The 19,184-nt window shown below is 40.4% G+C and overlaps 1 protein-coding gene across 1 annotated transcript in view; it reads left to right on the forward strand.

The window, feature by feature from the left end:
* Positions 1 to 17,898, forward strand: part of CRY2 (cryptochrome circadian regulator 2) — a 40,989-nt gene extending 23,091 nt beyond the window's left edge. The window contains exons 5-12 of the mRNA XM_060764089.2: positions 2,568 to 2,656; positions 4,890 to 5,030; positions 6,390 to 6,701; positions 7,444 to 7,595; positions 8,018 to 8,220; positions 9,816 to 9,905; positions 10,889 to 11,025; positions 15,207 to 17,898. Of these exons, the coding sequence (XP_060620072.2) occupies positions 2,568 to 2,656; positions 4,890 to 5,030; positions 6,390 to 6,701; positions 7,444 to 7,595; positions 8,018 to 8,220; positions 9,816 to 9,905; positions 10,889 to 11,025; positions 15,207 to 15,224 (1,142 nt within the window). The 3' untranslated portion in view covers positions 15,225 to 17,898. The remainder of the gene's footprint in view (positions 1 to 2,567; positions 2,657 to 4,889; positions 5,031 to 6,389; positions 6,702 to 7,443; positions 7,596 to 8,017; positions 8,221 to 9,815; positions 9,906 to 10,888; positions 11,026 to 15,206) is intronic.
* The last annotated feature ends 1,286 nt before the right edge of the window (positions 17,899 to 19,184 follow it).

The following is a 19,184-nucleotide window of genomic DNA, read 5'->3' on the forward strand; positions in this document are numbered from 1 at the left end:
AAGCAGCTAATCAAGGTAGTCAATTGCAACATTCACACTCAAGCAGACAAGAGTTCTTTCTCCCACATTCCACAGATATATAAACCCCACTTAGCTAGTTTCCAAAATACCTCACAACCTCTGAGAATGCCTGCCATAGGTGTGGGTGAAACTTCAGGAGATAATGTTTCTGAAACATGGTCACAAAGCCTGGAAAACTCACAGCAACCCAGTGATTTTGGCCATGAAAGCCTTCGACAACACAAATACATTTAAGATTAATACCTACTCACAAAAAATATTAATTCAACAATTTGAACATTTTGAGTAAAATTCAGTTCATTTTTGTATCCCATCTCAATATTTTCCACAATTTTATTTTCAATCCCTTATCATCACATCTGAAAAGAGAATGTAATAAGGTTTAAAACAACACAGAAAACGTTACTAAAATAGTTTTGGAGTTTAGTAGTTTAGATTGAAAAGTAAATAACAGGAGAATACGACAGAAGTGCATGGAACTTCATTCAATGAAGTTGAAAGATGAGAGAGTCAGGAACTGCTTCGGATAACACATCATTAACTAGAGAATTGGTTTCCACAAGACGTGGGGATGGCCACCAATTTAGCTCTAATCTGCTTGTAAGGGTTATCTTGATCATCATAGCAGTCATGTCTGTTGTTTTCTGTGGCAATACTTCACAGTACTAGTCATGGAGAAACAATAACAATGATGATTATCCTCATATCCTGCTTGTGTGCTTTCAATAGACATGTCGCTGATCACCTGGGAGCAACATCCTAAACTAGTTGAGCTTTGACCTGATTCAGTTGGGCTTTCCCTTTAAGTTTTTTTTGTATCTTTGGAGGCTAAAACTGCCAGATTCTTTTTTTTTTTGGTCAGGAGTGACTTGAGAAACTGCAAGTCGCTTCTGGTGTGAGAGGATTGGCCGTCTGCAAGGACATTGCCCAGAGGACGCCAGATGTTTTGATGTTTTATTATCCTTGTGGGATAGTAAAACATCAAAACTCCTTCTCTCATGTCCCTGCGTGGGGAGCCGGACTGACAGAGGGAGCTCATCTGTGCTCACTGGATTTGAACCTCCAACCTGTCAGTCTTCAGTCCTGCCGGCACAAGGGTTTAATCCATTGTGCCACTGGGGGCTCCTAACCATTTGGAGAAAGTAGCACCCACTCAAAGTGGAGTGAAAGTCAATGACAGTCAGCCCTTCACATTTGCAGGTCCATTTTTTTTGGATTTGATAATTAGCAGTTTTGATTAAAAGGTTTTGTCTAGGAAACTCTAGGACCTCCCGTGTGATTCTGTGATCATCTTTTGGTGGATACTGACCATAGAGTTATTCTATGGTACCTAGAGATTCCTAGGTCGATGTTATTTTTGAAATACACTTTTGGAACAGCTTTTCCACATTCACAGGGGTGCCATGCCCCTAACACCAGCAAATGCGGAGGGCAGACTCTACTGTAAAAGTTTGCCACATTCTCTTGATCAGGATTCAGGCTCTTAATTCCATTCTAGTCCCCTTAAAGCAGTGCTACTAAAAGTAGCACTGAACCAGTGCCAGTCAATGTGCCTTTGACCACTGCCTCCTGGCACGTTTCTAGGAAAGAGAGGAACAGTGGTAGCCAATGGGCACAAATAAGTGCACCTATCCTGCCAGAAAGGATAATCTAGATCCTAATATATAACTGTAAAAGACCACCTGAATATAAGCCAAGGCAGCTAATTTTACCACAAAAAACTGGGAAAACGTATTGATTTGAGTACAAGTCGAGGGTGGGAAACACAGCAGCTATTGGTAAATTTCAAAATAAAAATAGATACCAATAAAATAACATTAATTGAGGCATCTATAGATTAAATGTTTTTGAATATTTACATAAAACTGTAATTTAAGATAAGACTGTCCAACTCTGATTAAACCATTATTTTAACCCCCAATGTAAATGTGCTTACGTATCCTTCCAATAATAATAGAGTAAAACAATAAATGTAATAAAAATAATAGAGTAAAATAATGGAAATCTAATAATAATAATAATAATAATAATAATAATAATAGAGTGAAATAATAAATAACCTTGACTTGAGTATAAGCCAAGGGGGGCTTTTTCCACCCAAAAAAGGCTTATACTAAAGTATATATGGTATGTGTCTTACTTCATTTATGCTAGACAGAGGTAAGGTGGTAAATCACTTAACATACTAGATAAGACTGATGGGGCTGTCATAGGCTTGAAGGAAGGGGGCCATCCCGCTTTGATTAACTCTCTGGAATTATATGGCTGTTTTCCTATTGATTTCTCCCATCCCGTCCCATTTAGAAACAGTGTTTTAAGTTACATCATTCTTGCACGAGAATGAGAAGCCTTTTCTTGGCATATTCTACCAGGAGGCCTGTCTAAGTCTTGGTTTAGTTCTGCCCCCTGCTGGTTCCAGATAGGAATTTCACGTGGAGCAATCCAGAGCATGAATAGCAGAGAATGCAACAGAAGAGTCAGTTGAAACTGGGGAAGGGAGGTTTGTTGCCAGAGTTGTAGATTAATCTTCCCCCTCTTTCCCTTAGGTTTCCCTACTGAGAATCTTACCCCTGCTGTTTGGCAAGGAGGAGAGACGGAAGCACTCACTCGCCTGGATAAACATCTGGAAAGAAAGGTAACCTTGTATAATTTATGCAGCAAAACCGCCCTTGGGGACAAAGCAGTCTTTGCAGTGTCACATTCTTTAAAGTCTGCTGCCTACTGAACTGCCCTACATTCGTTGGATATAAATATTTATTAGTGAACTTAAAATATCATGAGAAACAGCATAGTCCAGTGCTAGTCTTCATTCTTCTTTCATCTTTCATGCTATTACCTGACTCAGCAGCTTTGGGTTGTTGTTTTTTTTTACACATCTGTGCAGCCTTTGCCAATCTCATGCCCTGCAGGTGTTATGAACTGTCATAATGCCTGTTACAGCCTATGGGAATTATAGATCAAAACCCACTGCACCACGTTGGCTCTTATTGAAATGTTAAGTGTGTATTCACAGTCCCACCATAGATGTGAATACTATGCTTCCCGACTCCCACAATGCCAACATTTGGGTGTGAAGAAATACAAAAATTATGGAATCAAATTCTAAACCAGGTTGAATTACATACTAAAATAAAATTTGATATAAATATGCAAATTTTGTTAAGGATCAAGACCAAGAATTAATTACAATGATGCTTAGAGCAGCATATGCAGTAATAGCTTGAGAGTAGAAATGGACACTTGAAAAATGGTATGAATATGTGTGGGACCAAATACAACTGGATATTATGGACATTATAAGAAGCAAAAAAACATGGTCAGACAGAAGAAAATTAAAGAAATGTGGACTCCATTTAGCAGTTGGTTAAAGGCTGTTAAACCAGATGATGAAAGCTGGAAGAAAAAATTGGATAGAATGGATAGGAGGCTCACATAATGGGCAACAAAAGGATTAAGTTGTCATCAGGGAAGGGGAAAGGGTGTGTGCGAGGCAGGAGAAAGGAATGAAAAAGGGATAAAAGTATGGTCATGGTTATGTATAATTTTTTTAAAAAAGATACTAAAATGTTTTAAAAAGTTAAATATGTATTAAAGATAACAAATATTAATTTCGATTCAACATTGAATACTAACGGGATAAAGCTAAAGTTATACTCCTGACGTTGATGAATACTAATTTATGCTATCTTGGATCGCTTACTGGCAGAAAGGCAGGATATAAATAAAATTAATATATACTTCATCAAGGTATAATAACAACTGTTACAAGTTACATACTGAAAGCCAGTATGATATAGTGGTCTAAGATGAGGGTTTGAATCTCTACTAAATCAAATCTGTTAGATCAGTGGGTTGCTGTGAGTCTTCTGGGATGTATGGCCATGTTCCAGAACCATTCTCTCCTGACATTTCACCCACATCTATGGCAGGCATCCTCACAACCTCTGAGGATACCTACCATAAATGTGGGCAAAACATCAGGAGAGAATTTTTCTGAAACATGCCATGCAGCCCAGAAAACTCACAGCAACTCAGCGATTCCGGCCATGAAAGCCTTTGACAAAACATTAGATGTTTCTCAAACTGTGCTCCTCAACTTATTTTGGACTTCAGCTCCCGGAAATCCCAGCCAGAGTAACAGGTGCTAGGAATTGTTGGAGCTGAAGTCCAAAGCATCTGAAGGAGCATAGTTTCAGAACCACTGCATTAGATCGCCTCATGCAAATTTCACTTCTCAGGTTTAGAGAAAAGCCATTGCATGACTTCCATGAAAAACCTGGGATAGGGTTTCCATAAATCAGAGTCAACTTGAAAGCTCATAACAACTTTCTATATTGATCGTGTGTTCCTGCATTGCAGGAAGTTGGACTAAAGCCCCTTGTGATCTCTTCCAACTCTTGTGATTTTATGGTTATATATGTATATATGTGTTTACATGTATACTAATCAACCATAAAGGTAGTGAAATGTACTACAGTGGGGGTAAGGGAAATTAACACCAACCTTTCATATACTGTACTTGGGATTCTAGCAGTGTAATAGACAAAAACCAATCAAACCTTTTCATCTCTTGTATCATGCCTTGTTTGAGAACACATTGAGTTGCATTAGAAGTGGACACTGTTATTTCATTCAAATTAAGTAACAGTGTCCATTGTTATTTAATCTGAATGAAGCATGGGCTATGAGTTTCCAAAATTATGAAAGGAGACCTAACCTTTGGATAGGCGTAATATCTCCCTATTCTTTTCATCCCTAAATATTTTAAACTGTCCTCAACTAATGAATTTGGTGACAGCAGCAAATAAAATTTGTTTTTTGATGTTTGCAATTGTTTTGTATTCTCCCCTTCCACTTCTACTTTCAAGGCTTGGGTTGCAAACTATGAACGACCACGAATGAATGCCAATTCCTTGCTGGCCAGTCCAACAGGGCTCAGTCCCTACCTTCGGTTTGGTTGCTTGTCCTGTCGTCTGTTCTACTATCGGCTCTGGGAATTATACAAAAAAGTAAGAACTGGAAAAAGCTTCTGTCTAGAGTTTAAATACTCTCACATCTCTAACATATGATATTGTGGTAGTAATTTACAGCATATTGGTGCATTCTTTACATTGTAATTGTCCTGCATGTTGGCAGTTTCCTGCATATATCTCCATATATATGTATTTATTTAGCATAGGTTTGTGTACCTTCTTTAAGTTACATTCCTAGAGCAATTTACAAAAATAATGAAATCAAAATCGAAAACTAAAAGTCAAAAAGTAATAAAAGCAGCATGAAATAATCAGTAAGATTAAAAATACATCCAAAATTCAGGAAAATAAAAAAGGTTTTTGTCTTGTGCCAAGAAGATAATAAGGGTGCTATTCCTGAAAAGGCCCCCCTGGTGGTACAGTGGGTTAAGCTGCTGAACTTGTGGACCAAAAGATCAGCGGTTTGAATCTGGGGAGCAGGGTGAGCTCCCGCTGTTAGCCCAGTTTCTGCCAACCTCACAGTTCGAAAACATGCAAATGAGATTAGATCAAAAGGTACCTCTCTGGTGAGAAGGTAATGGCACTTCATGCAGTTATGCCAGCCACATGACCTTGGAGGTGTCTATGGACAACGCCGGCTCTTCAGCTTAGAAATAGAGATGAACACCACTCCCCAGAGTCTGGCACAACTAGACTTAATGTCAAGGGGAAATCTTTACTATTCCTGAAAAGGTCCTCTCTCTGATGGATACTTGGCTCATTTCAGGTTACAAGACCTCTCACAGCAGAACTATTGGATACCTATACAAAGTTTTAAGGGTGAAGATCAGGACATCAAATTGGGCCCTGAAGCATTCCTGAATCCTGTGCCTTTGACCTAGCACACACATGATAGTTCTGACCATTTGGCAATCTGAGGTTCTTTAGAATTTTAGCTTATTGGAAATGGAGTACTGCACTAGTGCATGTCGCTCAGTCACTGCCACTACATGCAGGAGTGACTAAACCAACCACACTCCTTTCCATCTTAAAAGTTAGTAACTCTTTTCCTCTTGACTGTTTACAAATACCTATATATATATTCCACAGAAATGAAATGTCATGGGAGACATTGACTGAAATCTGAAGGGTTAAAGCAAATATTCTGACCCCACATATTTGTTTTTGGTTAAGAACCACTTGAGAACAACCATATTTTTCTCAGCAAGATCTGCTGTCTAGATCTCTGAGTAAATGTCTCCTGAAGATATGATCAAGTTCAGTTAGTTTCCTAAGGTGACAGTTGTGATTGTAGCCTCAACTCAAGATGCAGCGTTTGTCCACCGATATGAAAAAGAGTTTCCAAACTGTCTTATTTTCTTTGTAAGCAACTTAGTCTATTTTTGTCTTCCATAGGTGAAGCGAAATAGCACTCCACCACTCTCCCTCTACGGCCAGTTGCTCTGGAGAGAATTTTTTTATACGGCTGCCACAAACAACCCCAAGTTTGACCGCATGGAAGGGAACCCAATTTGCATTCAGATCCCGTGGGACAGGAATCCTGAAGCCTTGGCAAAATGGGCAGAGGGCAAGACGGGATTCCCTTGGATCGATGCAATCATGACACAGCTGAGGCAGGAAGGCTGGATTCATCACCTGGCCCGGCATGCTGTCGCCTGCTTTCTGACCAGAGGAGACCTGTGGATCAGCTGGGAGTCTGGAGTGAGGGTGAGTTATAGCAGGCAGAGGCTATGTTGTATGCTGAAAACAGGAAGACTTTAGGGTGAACATGGCATTGAGAAGGGAGCTACGGTGGCGCAATGGGTTAAATCCTTGTGCCGGTTTAACTGCTGACCTGAAGGTCGGCAGTTCGAATAGATGAGACAGGGTGAGCTCCCATCTGTCAGCCCCAGCTTCCCATGCGGGGACATGAGAGAAGCGTCACACAGGATGGTAACATATCCGGATGTTCCCCTGGGCAACATCTCTGCAGATGGTCAATTACCTCTCACCAGAAGCAACTTGCAGTTTCTCAAATCGCTTCTAACCCAATAATAAATGGCAGTGGCTTTGTCAGGTGAAAAGCAGTAAGAAAAAAAAAATAGAAGACCATATTACAGGTGGGTAGACTCAAGGAAGCTGTGGCATGTTTTGGATATCTGAACATGGTTGTTGATAGCAGAGAGACTTGAAGGTACTGTATATCATTTTGCAAGTACACCTTACATTAAATTCTAATTGAAGGCAATGAATAACAAGTCATTTTCCAAGTCTTGGGTCATGATTCTTGACCCATAACATTTTGGGTTGCTTAAGCATTTTTTACATTGTTCTTCAACTGAAATGTTATATTCTTGACCTATTCATCAGAATTTGCATGAACAGCTTAGTATTGCCTCTGACCTCTTCCACTAAGGTCTACCTTGAAGGACTTTTCTTATTATGCCCTCATTTCTTTTATTTACTACAGGTTTTTGATGAGCTATTGCTGGATGCAGATTTCAGTGTGAATTCGGGCAGCTGGATGTGGCTTTCGTGCAGTGCTTTCTTCCAACAATTCTTTCACTGCTATTGCCCCGTTGGCTTTGGGCGGAGGACAGATCCCAGTGGTGACTATGTCCGGTGAGCACATTGACCAGTTCTGTCACTGAACGTTGCCAGTTTTGTCAACCCAAGCCAATCTGTTCCGTCAGGCTACAGGGAAGGAAGTGGTGGGAAGAGCATTGTTCCATCTTCCCTTTTTATTAGAGACTAGGTGCCTTTGGCTACTCTTTACCTGAAGAGGTTTTAGTCCAGTTGCCAATAATAAGGGCAAATCTTTAACATTATTGGTGCCTGAGGATTTTTCTCCTCTCTTACCAACACATCTTTTCCTCCCCCTTTTGTGTTGTTATTTTTAAATTATAAGCCTGTTCCAACCGAAGAACAGATTACAATGTTTTTTATAATAAGAATGCAAGCCTCTTTCTGCACATAATTGGGGCAGCTGACAGGATATAAACATTGTTTTTAGTGTTAAAAATGTTTCTCAACTTGCACTGCAGACGATATCTACCCAAGCTGAAAGGCTTTCCCTCACGCTATATCTATGAGCCTTGGAATGCTCCTGAATCAGTGCAGAAGGCAGCAAAATGTGTCATCGGGGTAGACTATCCCAAACCGATGGTGAACCATGCAGAGACCAGCCGATTGAATATTGAGCGCATGAAGCAGATTTACCAGCAGCTATCACGCTACAGAGGCCTTTGTAAGTACTAGCAGTGCCATCGTACTTTGGTTTTGTATTATAGAGAGTAGTGTATTCCGGTGCCACTCAGTTTGTACACGGCAGACATGGCTGCTTGCCCAAAGAATCTTCTTGCAGGCCCATGAGCTGCTTGGCTGTAAGCTTTTGTCTTCAGAATTGTAACTGAACACAATATCTGTTGGTGTGCAGTGACTGTGTTAATTAGGGTGTGGTCATAACTTTAATCCTTTATTGTTTGTGACTATAAATCACACTGTAACAGACATCCTTTTATTCAATTACAATGTTGTATGTTGGTTCCTATTGACATTTGTGATTGTGGTACAATAGCCACAATTGCAAAAGCCTCTGCCCATCTTAGAATCCATCTAGCTGCACCGAGAGAATTCTTCATTGCTAGCAATCAGAGGCTCTGAAATGTGATGTGCCCAGGCCCTCCTGCCAATAGGCTGCAACAAAACTCCAAAAGGTCTCGGCTTCTCCTAGCATCGCACTTTACTAGCAGAAGACTGGGTGCATCATCCTCCAGCTCCTTACTTACCAACACCACATATCTCCCTTTCATAGTACAGGTGGATGAGTTTTGAGGTGGATTTGGAGGAACCAGGTTAAGAAATGGATTATAACCACTGCGTCAGGGCTGTGATTCTGATGCAAAATCACAGCCTGTAGTTTTATGAGGAAATTAAATATATGAAAGACTGATAAACCTTTCTAGAACTGAAAGTAAAAAAAAGTCCAAATAGTGTTTTGTTCTCATTCTTCACTGGATCAGTGTTCTACAAATTTGATATACTTCTCGCATTATTGTCTTCTGACATTACCCCCACATTATAACTGCCCTCTGGCTGTATTTCCATTCATAACTGAACCTTACTGAGAAATGGGATTGAACTATTGTAGTTTGGGTGTCTTGCAGTTTAAAAAAATTGGATGATATGCTGAAATGATTTCCGATATCTAAAATTAGTAAGTTCCATTGAGTTAACATTACTGCTTCAAATAACATAATACTAGCGAAGCATGTTTCAACAAATTTGTTTTAGGTATCTGGCAAATTCATATATCCTAGTTCAGATGGCACCAAGTGTTACAAATGACTTTTCATTGCATCCCAAAAGTCACATGGTATCTACTTTGTGCCAGGAGGATTGCTAACCGAGAGGTCAGCTCCCTCTGTCAGCTCCAGCTCCTCATGCGGGGACATGAGAGAAGCCTCCCACAAGGATGGTAAAACATCAAACATCTGGGCATCCCTTGGACAACGTTTTTGCAGACGTCCAGTTCTCTCACACCAGAAGAGACTTGCAGTTTCTCAAGTCGCTCCTGACACACACAAAAAAGCACCAACATGTAGTAGTCCTATCATAGAGTTATTCTGGCACGATTGCTGTAGAGAAAGTTTGTCTTCCTCTGAAGCTGTGAGAGTGTGACTTTCCCAAAGTCACCCAGTGTATTTCCATGACTGAGTAAGGATTTGAACCCTTGTCTCCTAAAGCCCTAGTCCAGCACTCAAAGCACTACACCATGCTGGCTCTCGGTGAAAAGCCAGACTAGTTCTTCTAATATATATGCTTACCTTATATGTTCTTTAGGTTTATTGGCGTCTGTCCCTTCCTGCATGGAAGACCTCAGCAACCCAGTCGCAGATCCTTCTTCAAGCCCAGGAAATTGCACCGGTACAGGTAAGCTGGTGTTTTCTGTAAATTATGTGATCCTTCCAATTGGAAAACCAAATACATAAGATTAATTTCTGCAAGAAAAGGAGGTGGAAGAGTCCAGTGTTAGCTCTTCTCCACTAGAATTGCTTCAGACTCTTTTTCTAGAGGTTTTGTTATCTCATGTGAGTCAGTGAATATTTCCCGTGCTCTGCTGTACACAGTGCTCCTCCAGATGGTATAAGAGGATGTTTAAACAGAGAAGCTGAAATTAACTGACACATACTTATAATGCTTGCCAAGAGCTCAAGGGGGAAATATCAGTGCTAAAATCTGAAATAAAATCATAACAGTACAATTCCTCTCTTTTTTTCTGCCCTTTCCCATTCAACTGGTCCCTGTATCTTTTATACTTGAATCCCTAGATATTAACAGTGTGCAAGGCTCTAGAGCAGTGGTTCTTAGCCTGTGGGTCCCCAGGTATTTTGGCCTACAACTCCCAGAAATCCCAGCCGGTATACCAGTTGTTAGGATTTCTGGGAGGTGAAGGCCAAAACATCTGGGGACCCATAGGTTGAGAACCACTGCTCTAGAGCAAGGTTGGGGAACATCAAGCCCAAAGGTCTTGCACGGCCCTGGAAACTGGCTGCAAGTTCTATAAAGCTTCCTTTCCAAAGTAAAAAAACTGCCAGGATTTCCCAGAATTTGTTACCTAGACCCTCCACACACAACTCTCCCAGTGTGCAAAAAAGGTGGAAACATGCATATGTGCAAGCCCCCAAACCAATTCATTTTCTCAAAATTGTGAGATGAAGTTCAGTTGCCATTTTGAGAGGCACTTTGAATTAAAATGGAACTATTTTGGCATGCTGAGGGGTGCATCCTGCATGGAATTTGGGGAATGGGGAGAGAATTGTCCCCTCACTGACATTCAGTTGCTCACCTCTGTTCTTGAGGAATGTTATAGTTACAGTATTTTTAAACCCCACCCCACCCTTTTTTTTTGGCAGCATCCAGGCAGGCTCACTGTGGCCAGACGTCTCCAAAACGGAAACATGATGTACAGGAACACAATGAAGAATTGTACAAACGAGCAAAGGTGACAGTTTCACAATTTGCAGTGAATCCACAGCAGGAGCTTGTACATGTAAGTACCTAGCATAGCCCTGGAATTAGAATCCACGTGAATAACCGGCAAAGTTGTTCAAATTTCTCTTCTGAGAGTACCATTTCATCATCATTACACATGTAGGATGAGAGCAAAAATCCTGTTTGAGTAGGCTGTAACAGGCCTATATGAAGTTGACACTCTGACACTTTAGTTTGTGATCTGCTGGCAGTTAGTTTTATGTACAGGTTTTTGCGTTTTAAAATTGAGCAATTTTATTTTATGTTATGTGTGTTGGTAGTGGTGGTTGTTACAATTTTATGAGTTACTGTTTTATACTTTGGTACTGTGTTAAGTTATGTGCTGCACCTTGGAGTGTCTTTGTAAGCTGCCCCGAGTCCCTTTGGGGAGATGGTGACAGGAAACAAATAATGATGATGGTGGTGATTATTATTATTATTATTATTATTTGAAACACAACAAGATGAGTCCACAGCAAAAAGATTACTTTGCTAGCTGTTGTATTGGACCACACGTCAGACACCTTCCAAGTGTCTAGGACTGTGTGATGTTTTGGCGAATAATGCATGCAGATCCCAGTAGGGTGGTCTTTTGCAGCTGGCAGATGGTAATCTTGTCAGCGCTGATTGTGTTTAAGTTCAGACCAAGGTCTTTAGGCACTGCACCCAGTATGCCGATGACCACTGGTACCACCTTTACTGGTTTGTGCCAGAATCTTTGCAGTTCGAGCTTTAAATCCTCATATCATGTCAGATTTTCCTGTTGTTTCTCTTCAATCCTGCTGTCACCTGGGATTGCAACATCGACGATCCACACTCTGTTTTTTAACACGATCGTGAGGTCAGGAGTATTGTTCTCCAAAACTCTGTCAGTCTGAATTCGGAAGCCCCCGAGGGGTTTGCCGTGTTCATTTTCTGTAATATTTTCAGGCTTGTGATCCCACCAGTTCTTTGTCGCAGGTGGTATTCGTGGCACAGATTCCAATGAATCATCTGAGCAACGGTGTTATGCCTCTGCTTGTAGTCTGTGCGATCTTCTTGCAGCAGCTGAGGATATGATCTATTGTTTCATCTGCTTCCTTGTAGAGTCTATATTTGGGATCCATTGTCGACTTTTCAATTCTGGCTCTGATGGCATTTGTTTTATTATTGTTGTTATTATTATTATTATTATTAGTAGTAGTAGTAGTAGTAGTAATAGTAGTATCCTGGGGCAGCTCTCATGATGCCAAAAAACCAGAAAGAGTATTGTCTGTCCTGGGCCAGCCTTAAAAACTTTTGTTCTGGCCTCCTGTTCCAAATAGTAACACCAGAGAGCTAACCTTTATGGAATAATGCATTGTTTCTTTGGGAGAAATTAAAATTGGTGAGGAAGAGTGTTTGTAAGGTTCTGGTTATGCATCTACAACCACTAAACATGAGATTGCCATTAATCCTACCCTTTGCCATCAAATGTGCTTTAAAGTGCTGCCAGGACAGTGGCAATTGGAATGGAAGGAGGAGCTTTCATCTGCCTAATAATAATAATAATATCCTGCTTTTTCTCTCTTAAAAGAATTTCTAAGCGGCCAGGCAGGATGTCATGCCTAGGTATGATGGAGCAATGCCAGTGTTTTCTTCTCTCTCTCTGAGGCTAGGGCAGTGGTAGTTGGGATGGAATTAAGTCCACCTTTCATCTGCTTCTGGATATATTTGTTTGTCTGTTTGTTTCATTTATATAACACTTTTCTCAACCCCTAGTTGGACTTGAAGTGGTACACAACAAAGCAAATGGCCAAATTCAATGCCTCACAATATAAAATGCATTACATAACTAAAATAACATATAACAGTAGATTCAAACCAATGAACTATAAAACATTGGACGTAAACAAACATCCCCAGAGATAGCTTTATACAGGTGTCTTTTATCTATACTCAGATTTTATTATGTGTGTGTGTGTGTACATGTACGTACATACAATTATCTACAAAGAACAGAATATTGTATGTATTTTTAGATAATACAGTTATCTAGAAGTATAGGCATGATGGAGATATGCCATTGCCTACATCTTCTTTTCTTCTTCCAAGACCAGTGTAATGCCAAAATAGATTGTCTTGGCTACTGTTTCATATTTATTGTATGTGGGTTGCAATTTGGTCTAATAAATACAAAATACAAACAGAAGCCCTAAATAATGTTGTGTATATGTGCCTTATTTCTTCTATTTGAAAGTTCTAATTTGTCAAGTTAGAACTTGGCTTCCTAGTAACAGAGGCCAACTCATTTCCCTCCTCAGTCTATTCTTTCATCTTAGAATTATCCTGTTGAAAATTGCTCTTCATGGTTCCTTTAGCAAAGAGAAAATATTACATTCTATCCCACCAGCTTAATTTTCATACTCTCTTCGCCTAGAAGAATTTTATGCATTTATCACTATCCTTCCTCCAAGGAATTCAAAGCAGTGCAGGTGGGCTTAATTCCATTTTTGAGCTCCACTATATCCATGTGAAGTGGAGTTTCATAGAACTTCATTGACTTGCATAAAGCCGTTCTTTGAGATGAGTGGAAGTTTGAATCCAGATGTCCTTCATCTAAATCAAACATTCTATCCACCTGACTCCTTGACTTTTCTTCCACTTAGAAGTCATTGATCATTCTGTTATTCCCTGTATATTCTATCCAGATTTTGATTGCTGTGTACTTTCCTGGCTTCATTTTACTTTTTCAATATTCTTTTTGTGTATTTATTGCTAGTAATTGTCCCCCACTCCTCCTTTTTCCTACTTTAGAGTTCCTAAATTAACTGCCTTGGATTGTATCTTTTCCTTCCTTAATCATAATGTTCATGATCCCTTCTGTAAATGACCTGTATTTCTATACTTTCCCCGCGTGGCTAGCCTGTGAATCACACATGTGGTTATTCCTGCGCACGCGCAGGCAGCAACGGACATTCACGAGCTGACTCCAACTGACCGTTAAACTTCTTCTGATCCGTATTCATCATGTCTTGTTCTGATTTGATAACATGCCGTTTACCTAATTTAATACTGAAGTGTCTGTCATCTTCCTTTATCCCCTTTTTATTTCAGCTGATATATTCAGCTGACTTTGTTACCAGCTTCGTTATCAATTGCCAAATTCAGTTTTTTCCCCAACCCACTGCAGAGACATTTCTCTCTTGCCTTGTTCTATCTGTTTTCAGACATTGATTTTCATTTGGATTTTTTCCCCTGAGTTTGACCACTTCATTCGTTGACATTTTTCTTTATGGCTAGATTTAGTTTGTAAATCTTTTTTTTAAAAAATGTGCACAATTAGGAGCTTCAATTCCAGTATCTTCTCTCCTTCTTCCTTCCTTCCTTCCTTCTGGTATCCATTCTGCCAGTATACTCCTTTTGGGTAGATTACAGAGCTCATCTCCTGCCACTTACTACCTTCTTCCTTGCACATGTTCTATATGACATTTTGAAACACCTTTCCGTCTACTCCTTCAATCTCTAGTCTGTGCCTACCCTTCGTTCCTAGCTGTCATGCCCAATTTAGATAGCAAGTTGGCAGCTGACATTGTTCTTTAAAGCTACTGCATCAGTCACTTCACGAATACCAATAATAGTTGTTGTTGGCATTATACTATTAATTGTCAACTGGAAGTTGGTAGGTACAAGTGAATCATGGCCCTGAGCAAAAGTGGACCATGCTGGCAAAACCATCGTTTTTCTGTTATAAATTTAGAGTGTCTTTGATTTTAAAAGAACATCATAAGAAATATATGCTAATTGCTGTGTCGCATGCTGGATTGGGAGTTCAGAGTGGATCTGATGATTACTGCAGTCTTTCTGAATAAGAAGTACCATTTCTCTGGAAGTCAGTTCGTGCTTCTGGGATTTTATCTCATTTTCTGGATCCCCCAGTGGTGCAATGGGTTAAACCCTTGTGTTGGCATGATTGCTGACCGATAGGTCAGCGGTTCAAATCCAGGGAGAGCGAGTTAAGCTCCTGTGTGTCAGCTCCAGCTCCCCATGCAGGGACAAAAGAGAAGCCTCCCACAGAAATGGTAAAACATCAAACATCCGGGCAATGTCCTTGCAGATGGCCAATTCTCTCATACCAGAAGTGACTTGCAGTTTCTAAAGTCACTCCTGACACAGAAAAAAATCCGTCATTTTGTATGGGAATGAAAACATTAATGTATGAATTCTTTATTTTCTTTACAGCATGAAATGGGAAATTAACCAGGAAAAAACGATGGAGTGGCTGCTGCAGTGTCTGAGAAGAATTTCTTCCAGAAGTATTAGAACATTGACTAACAACATTACCCATTAAGTGTGTGGATGTGTAACACAGTTAGCTGCAATACGACAACTCTTGAACTCCTGCTCAGGACGCTTTATCAATAAGGAAAAGAAATGTTGGAGATAAAATTTCTGGTTCTCCTGAGAGACGCTTGGAATCAGCTCACAAAAGACTTGGGATAATGCTTTGAATTCCAGTTACCTCAGATGGGCTCCGTTTGTTGCACCGTTTAGAGTACCTCTTTCTTAGTGTTCTCTCGTCTTTGTTGAGGTAGCAGAGATGTGATGAACCATGCAAAATGCTTCGTGGTGCTTGCTCACCATAGTTCCAAGAGCTGCACCTATTATACACTCCGGAACACAGTCTCCTGGCATTTGAGCAAAATGCAAGAGTATAATGCATCAGAGGGATATGTCAATAAATGTGTGTGGTTGGCCTAAGGATAACATGTGTCGATGTATATAAAGGGACAGTACAGTACAGCAATGGCCAATTTGATGCAGGGCAGTGACACCTGCCCTGTATCCAATGTGGATGGTGGGAATGGCCGGGGACAGCCTGTTAGATCTAAAAGATCAATACAGCTCTTCCACTGCATAGTTTCTGTTGCAAAGATCAAGAATGTTCCAGATGGAAATACTTTCTGGACATTATTTTCCTATAGGAAGGGCTACGTGTTGCAGTTCTGCAGGAGAACAAAATCTAATCCTATATTTTTTAAATTGCTTCCTTAAAAAAACCAACTTTCATTTTTTCCTCTAAAAGCAGGATACTAGCCTTTATTGAGGCAAATACATGCTTAATAGGAAATCTAAATGAGTGTTGAATTTTGTTTAATCTGTAGGCAGCGTCAATGCCCTAAATAGCTTTTTGTCTCTACCCAGATTTGTGAAATCTGAATAAGTTATGCAATGTGAGTGATCACATGTTTGTGCTTCATTTGTATAGTTTATACCAGGCACAAGCAAACTTTGGCTCTACAGGTGTTCTGGACTTCAACTCTCACAATTTTGAAGTCCAAAACACCTGGAGGGCCGAAGTTTGCCCATGCCTGGTTTATACAGTTCACAAAGCTACAATTTCTTGGAAAAATGGATTTAAAAGGTATAAACCACAACACACTCCTTCCTATGTCTTATAGGTCTTAGAAGCAATGCTTTGTTTTGGAAAACTTCCGAGTTCATTATAGGCTGGACCTTCCTCTTTTTATTGTAAGACATTTGGTCATGTGGATTGAGCAGGTCCTTTGCAGTGATCATTATAGAGTAATTCATTGCTGGGACTCAAGGTGCATCTACACTGTAGAATTGATGCAGTTTGACACCACATTAACTATCATGGCTCAATGTTATAGGGATTCTGGAAGTTGTAGTTTGGTGAGGCACCCATACTCTTAACAGAGAAAGCTAAAGACTGTAAAACTACAACTCCAAAAAGTCCATAGCATTGAGCCATAGCTCTTAAAGTGGTGTCAAACTCTATTCATTCTGTTGTCGAAGGCTTTCATGGCTGGAATCACTGGGTTGCTGTGAGTTTTCTGGGCTGTATGGCCATGTTCCAGAAGCATTTTCACGTGACGTTTCACTCACATCTATGGCAGGCACCTCTGGGGATGCGTACCATAGATGTGGGCGAAACATCAGGAGAGAATGCTTCTGGAATACGGAAAACTCACAGCAACCCAGTACATTAATTCTGCACCCCAAGTGAGACTGAAAGACCTCTCCTTTGTGGATATTCCAATTGTTCCTTTTCTGATATGCTTGGTCCCTCCTTGCCCAGGTGTTCACTGCTGTGGATTTGTACTGTTGGTCCTTTTTTTGTTTTTTTTTGGGTCCTGTACTATACACTGCATGCCTTGCCATCACCTTATTTGAATTCAAACCAGATAGTATCACAGCTCCTTGAGGTTATTGATCAGATTCCCTTCATTTGTTTTCACAGTATCCTTGGCAGGGTTACAGGCCCCCCTCCCAGCTTCAGAGCAATGGGGAATAACATGCTTGTGGCCTTGAGATTTGTTTCATGTAGCTGGCACCATGCAGCGAAATGAGCTGTCCTGTATCAGGGGCTTCGATCCTTTTAGCAGTTAGATTCCATTATAGATGGAGTTAACGCCAGCAGCCAAGACAGCTATGAAACATCTTAAGAGCCTGTTTCTTTATGGTGCTGGGTCTGTTAAAATTGAAGACTAGACTTTGGACCAGCTGTACACTGGAGCTACCTGAAGACATAAAGAGCTCTGGAAGCAGCAGCCTTCTGTTGAAGAGGCACGTGGAAAACAAATTCACCCAAGAGACTTTTCCACTTAAATCCTTGGACATATTTCTCAACTGGGACTTGTTCTTTGGGCCTCATTTTGATGTCCTTGATACCAAGACATTATTTCTGGCTTCTCCCCAACAGCGAGCCAAGTATAACCCATGCTATTTGGTGTCCTGTCTCCTTGTAAAATATTCAAGATGACTCTGTTCCCTACCACAGAGTAGGAGAGAAATGCACTTTCTACACTACAGATTCAGACTGTGACTTCTCTACCTTGAAATGTTTTCCTGCTTTTACAGTTGTGTTGTAACTATTAACTTGTTTTTATAAATGTCTTTATCCCTCTAATTGTCTTTATTAATTTTAATGGATAAATATAGCAAGTTTGGCGGTAGAAAAACTGTTCTTCATCTGAAAATGTTTTAGGTTTGGGAATCAAATACACAGCTCAGGAATCATTTTCAGTGGACCTTCCTTCGCATTTTTGCAACCTGGACAACTCAAAAATGTGCCAGTTGCATTCAAAATTGCAAGCTTTAGTTCTCACAGTGGTATATTCAGGTACAGAAACTAGAAAAAAACTGGACTGGTGATAAGTCATAAGGACTTATGAAAGGACTCTAGTTGTATGCATGGGATAAAAACACAGCCAAAGAAAAGCTTCACTAACAGTTGACAACTACAACTCCATTTGTATGATGCTTTGATGAGTATGAACAGTATGTCCCTTCCCTGAGGAGCTTATCTAAAATATGGTGTAATTGTTTTTGTCCAATTTCAAGAAATGCGTGGTTCTTTCAAGGGTGTATCTACACCAGTGATTCCCAAACTTTGGTCCTCCAGGTGTTTTGGACTTCAGCTCCCACAGTTCCTAACAGCAGGTAAACTAGCTGGGATTTCTAGGAGTTGAAGTCCTAAACACCCGGAGGCCCAAAGATTGGGAACTACACCATTGAATTGATGCAGTTTTGTACCATTTTAACTGCCATAGCTCAGTGCTATGGAATCCAGGGATTTGTAGTTTGGTGAGGTATCGGAACTCTTTGGAAGAGTAAGCTAAAGACCCTGCTTACTTTGGAAGAGTAAGCTAAAGACGGCATTGAGCCATGACAGTTAAACTGGTCACAAACTGCATTAATTCTACAGTATCGATGTAGCCCAAATATAGTTCTTGTTTCAAAGACATGGATTTTTCAAGGTAAAAGTCACCACCTTTGCCTTCTTCAGGGTCCACTATGATCCTGCCGCAATTGTATCTGATAGTTCCTCCACCAGCCACTGACACAAATACAGTTATTACTATGCCAGACCACATTTAGTCTGGTTCCTCAGCAAAAGCTGGTCTGCTAGTAGCATAGCCTGCAGCCTCATCGAAGTACACAATCCCACCACCATAGAAAGATGTTGCAAGGAGGAATTTGGAAATCTTTTAAAGACAGTCCAGAATCGAGCATAGTCTCGTTATGTTCCCATTTGTATTCAGGCTCTGTAATTCCTGCAATTTATTCCTGCGATACTATCAGTCCTCCCCATTTGCTGGTTTGGTATTCATTAAAATGTTCTCCAAACAGTGCCGGATTGTGCTCAGGTATACTTAAGCACAGGGCTCTATTGGCCGGGAACGGGGCATCTTC

This window comes from Anolis sagrei, chromosome 1 (genome assembly GCF_037176765.1).
Source record: "Anolis sagrei isolate rAnoSag1 chromosome 1, rAnoSag1.mat, whole genome shotgun sequence".
Taxonomy (NCBI): domain Eukaryota; kingdom Metazoa; phylum Chordata; class Lepidosauria; order Squamata; family Dactyloidae; genus Anolis; species Anolis sagrei.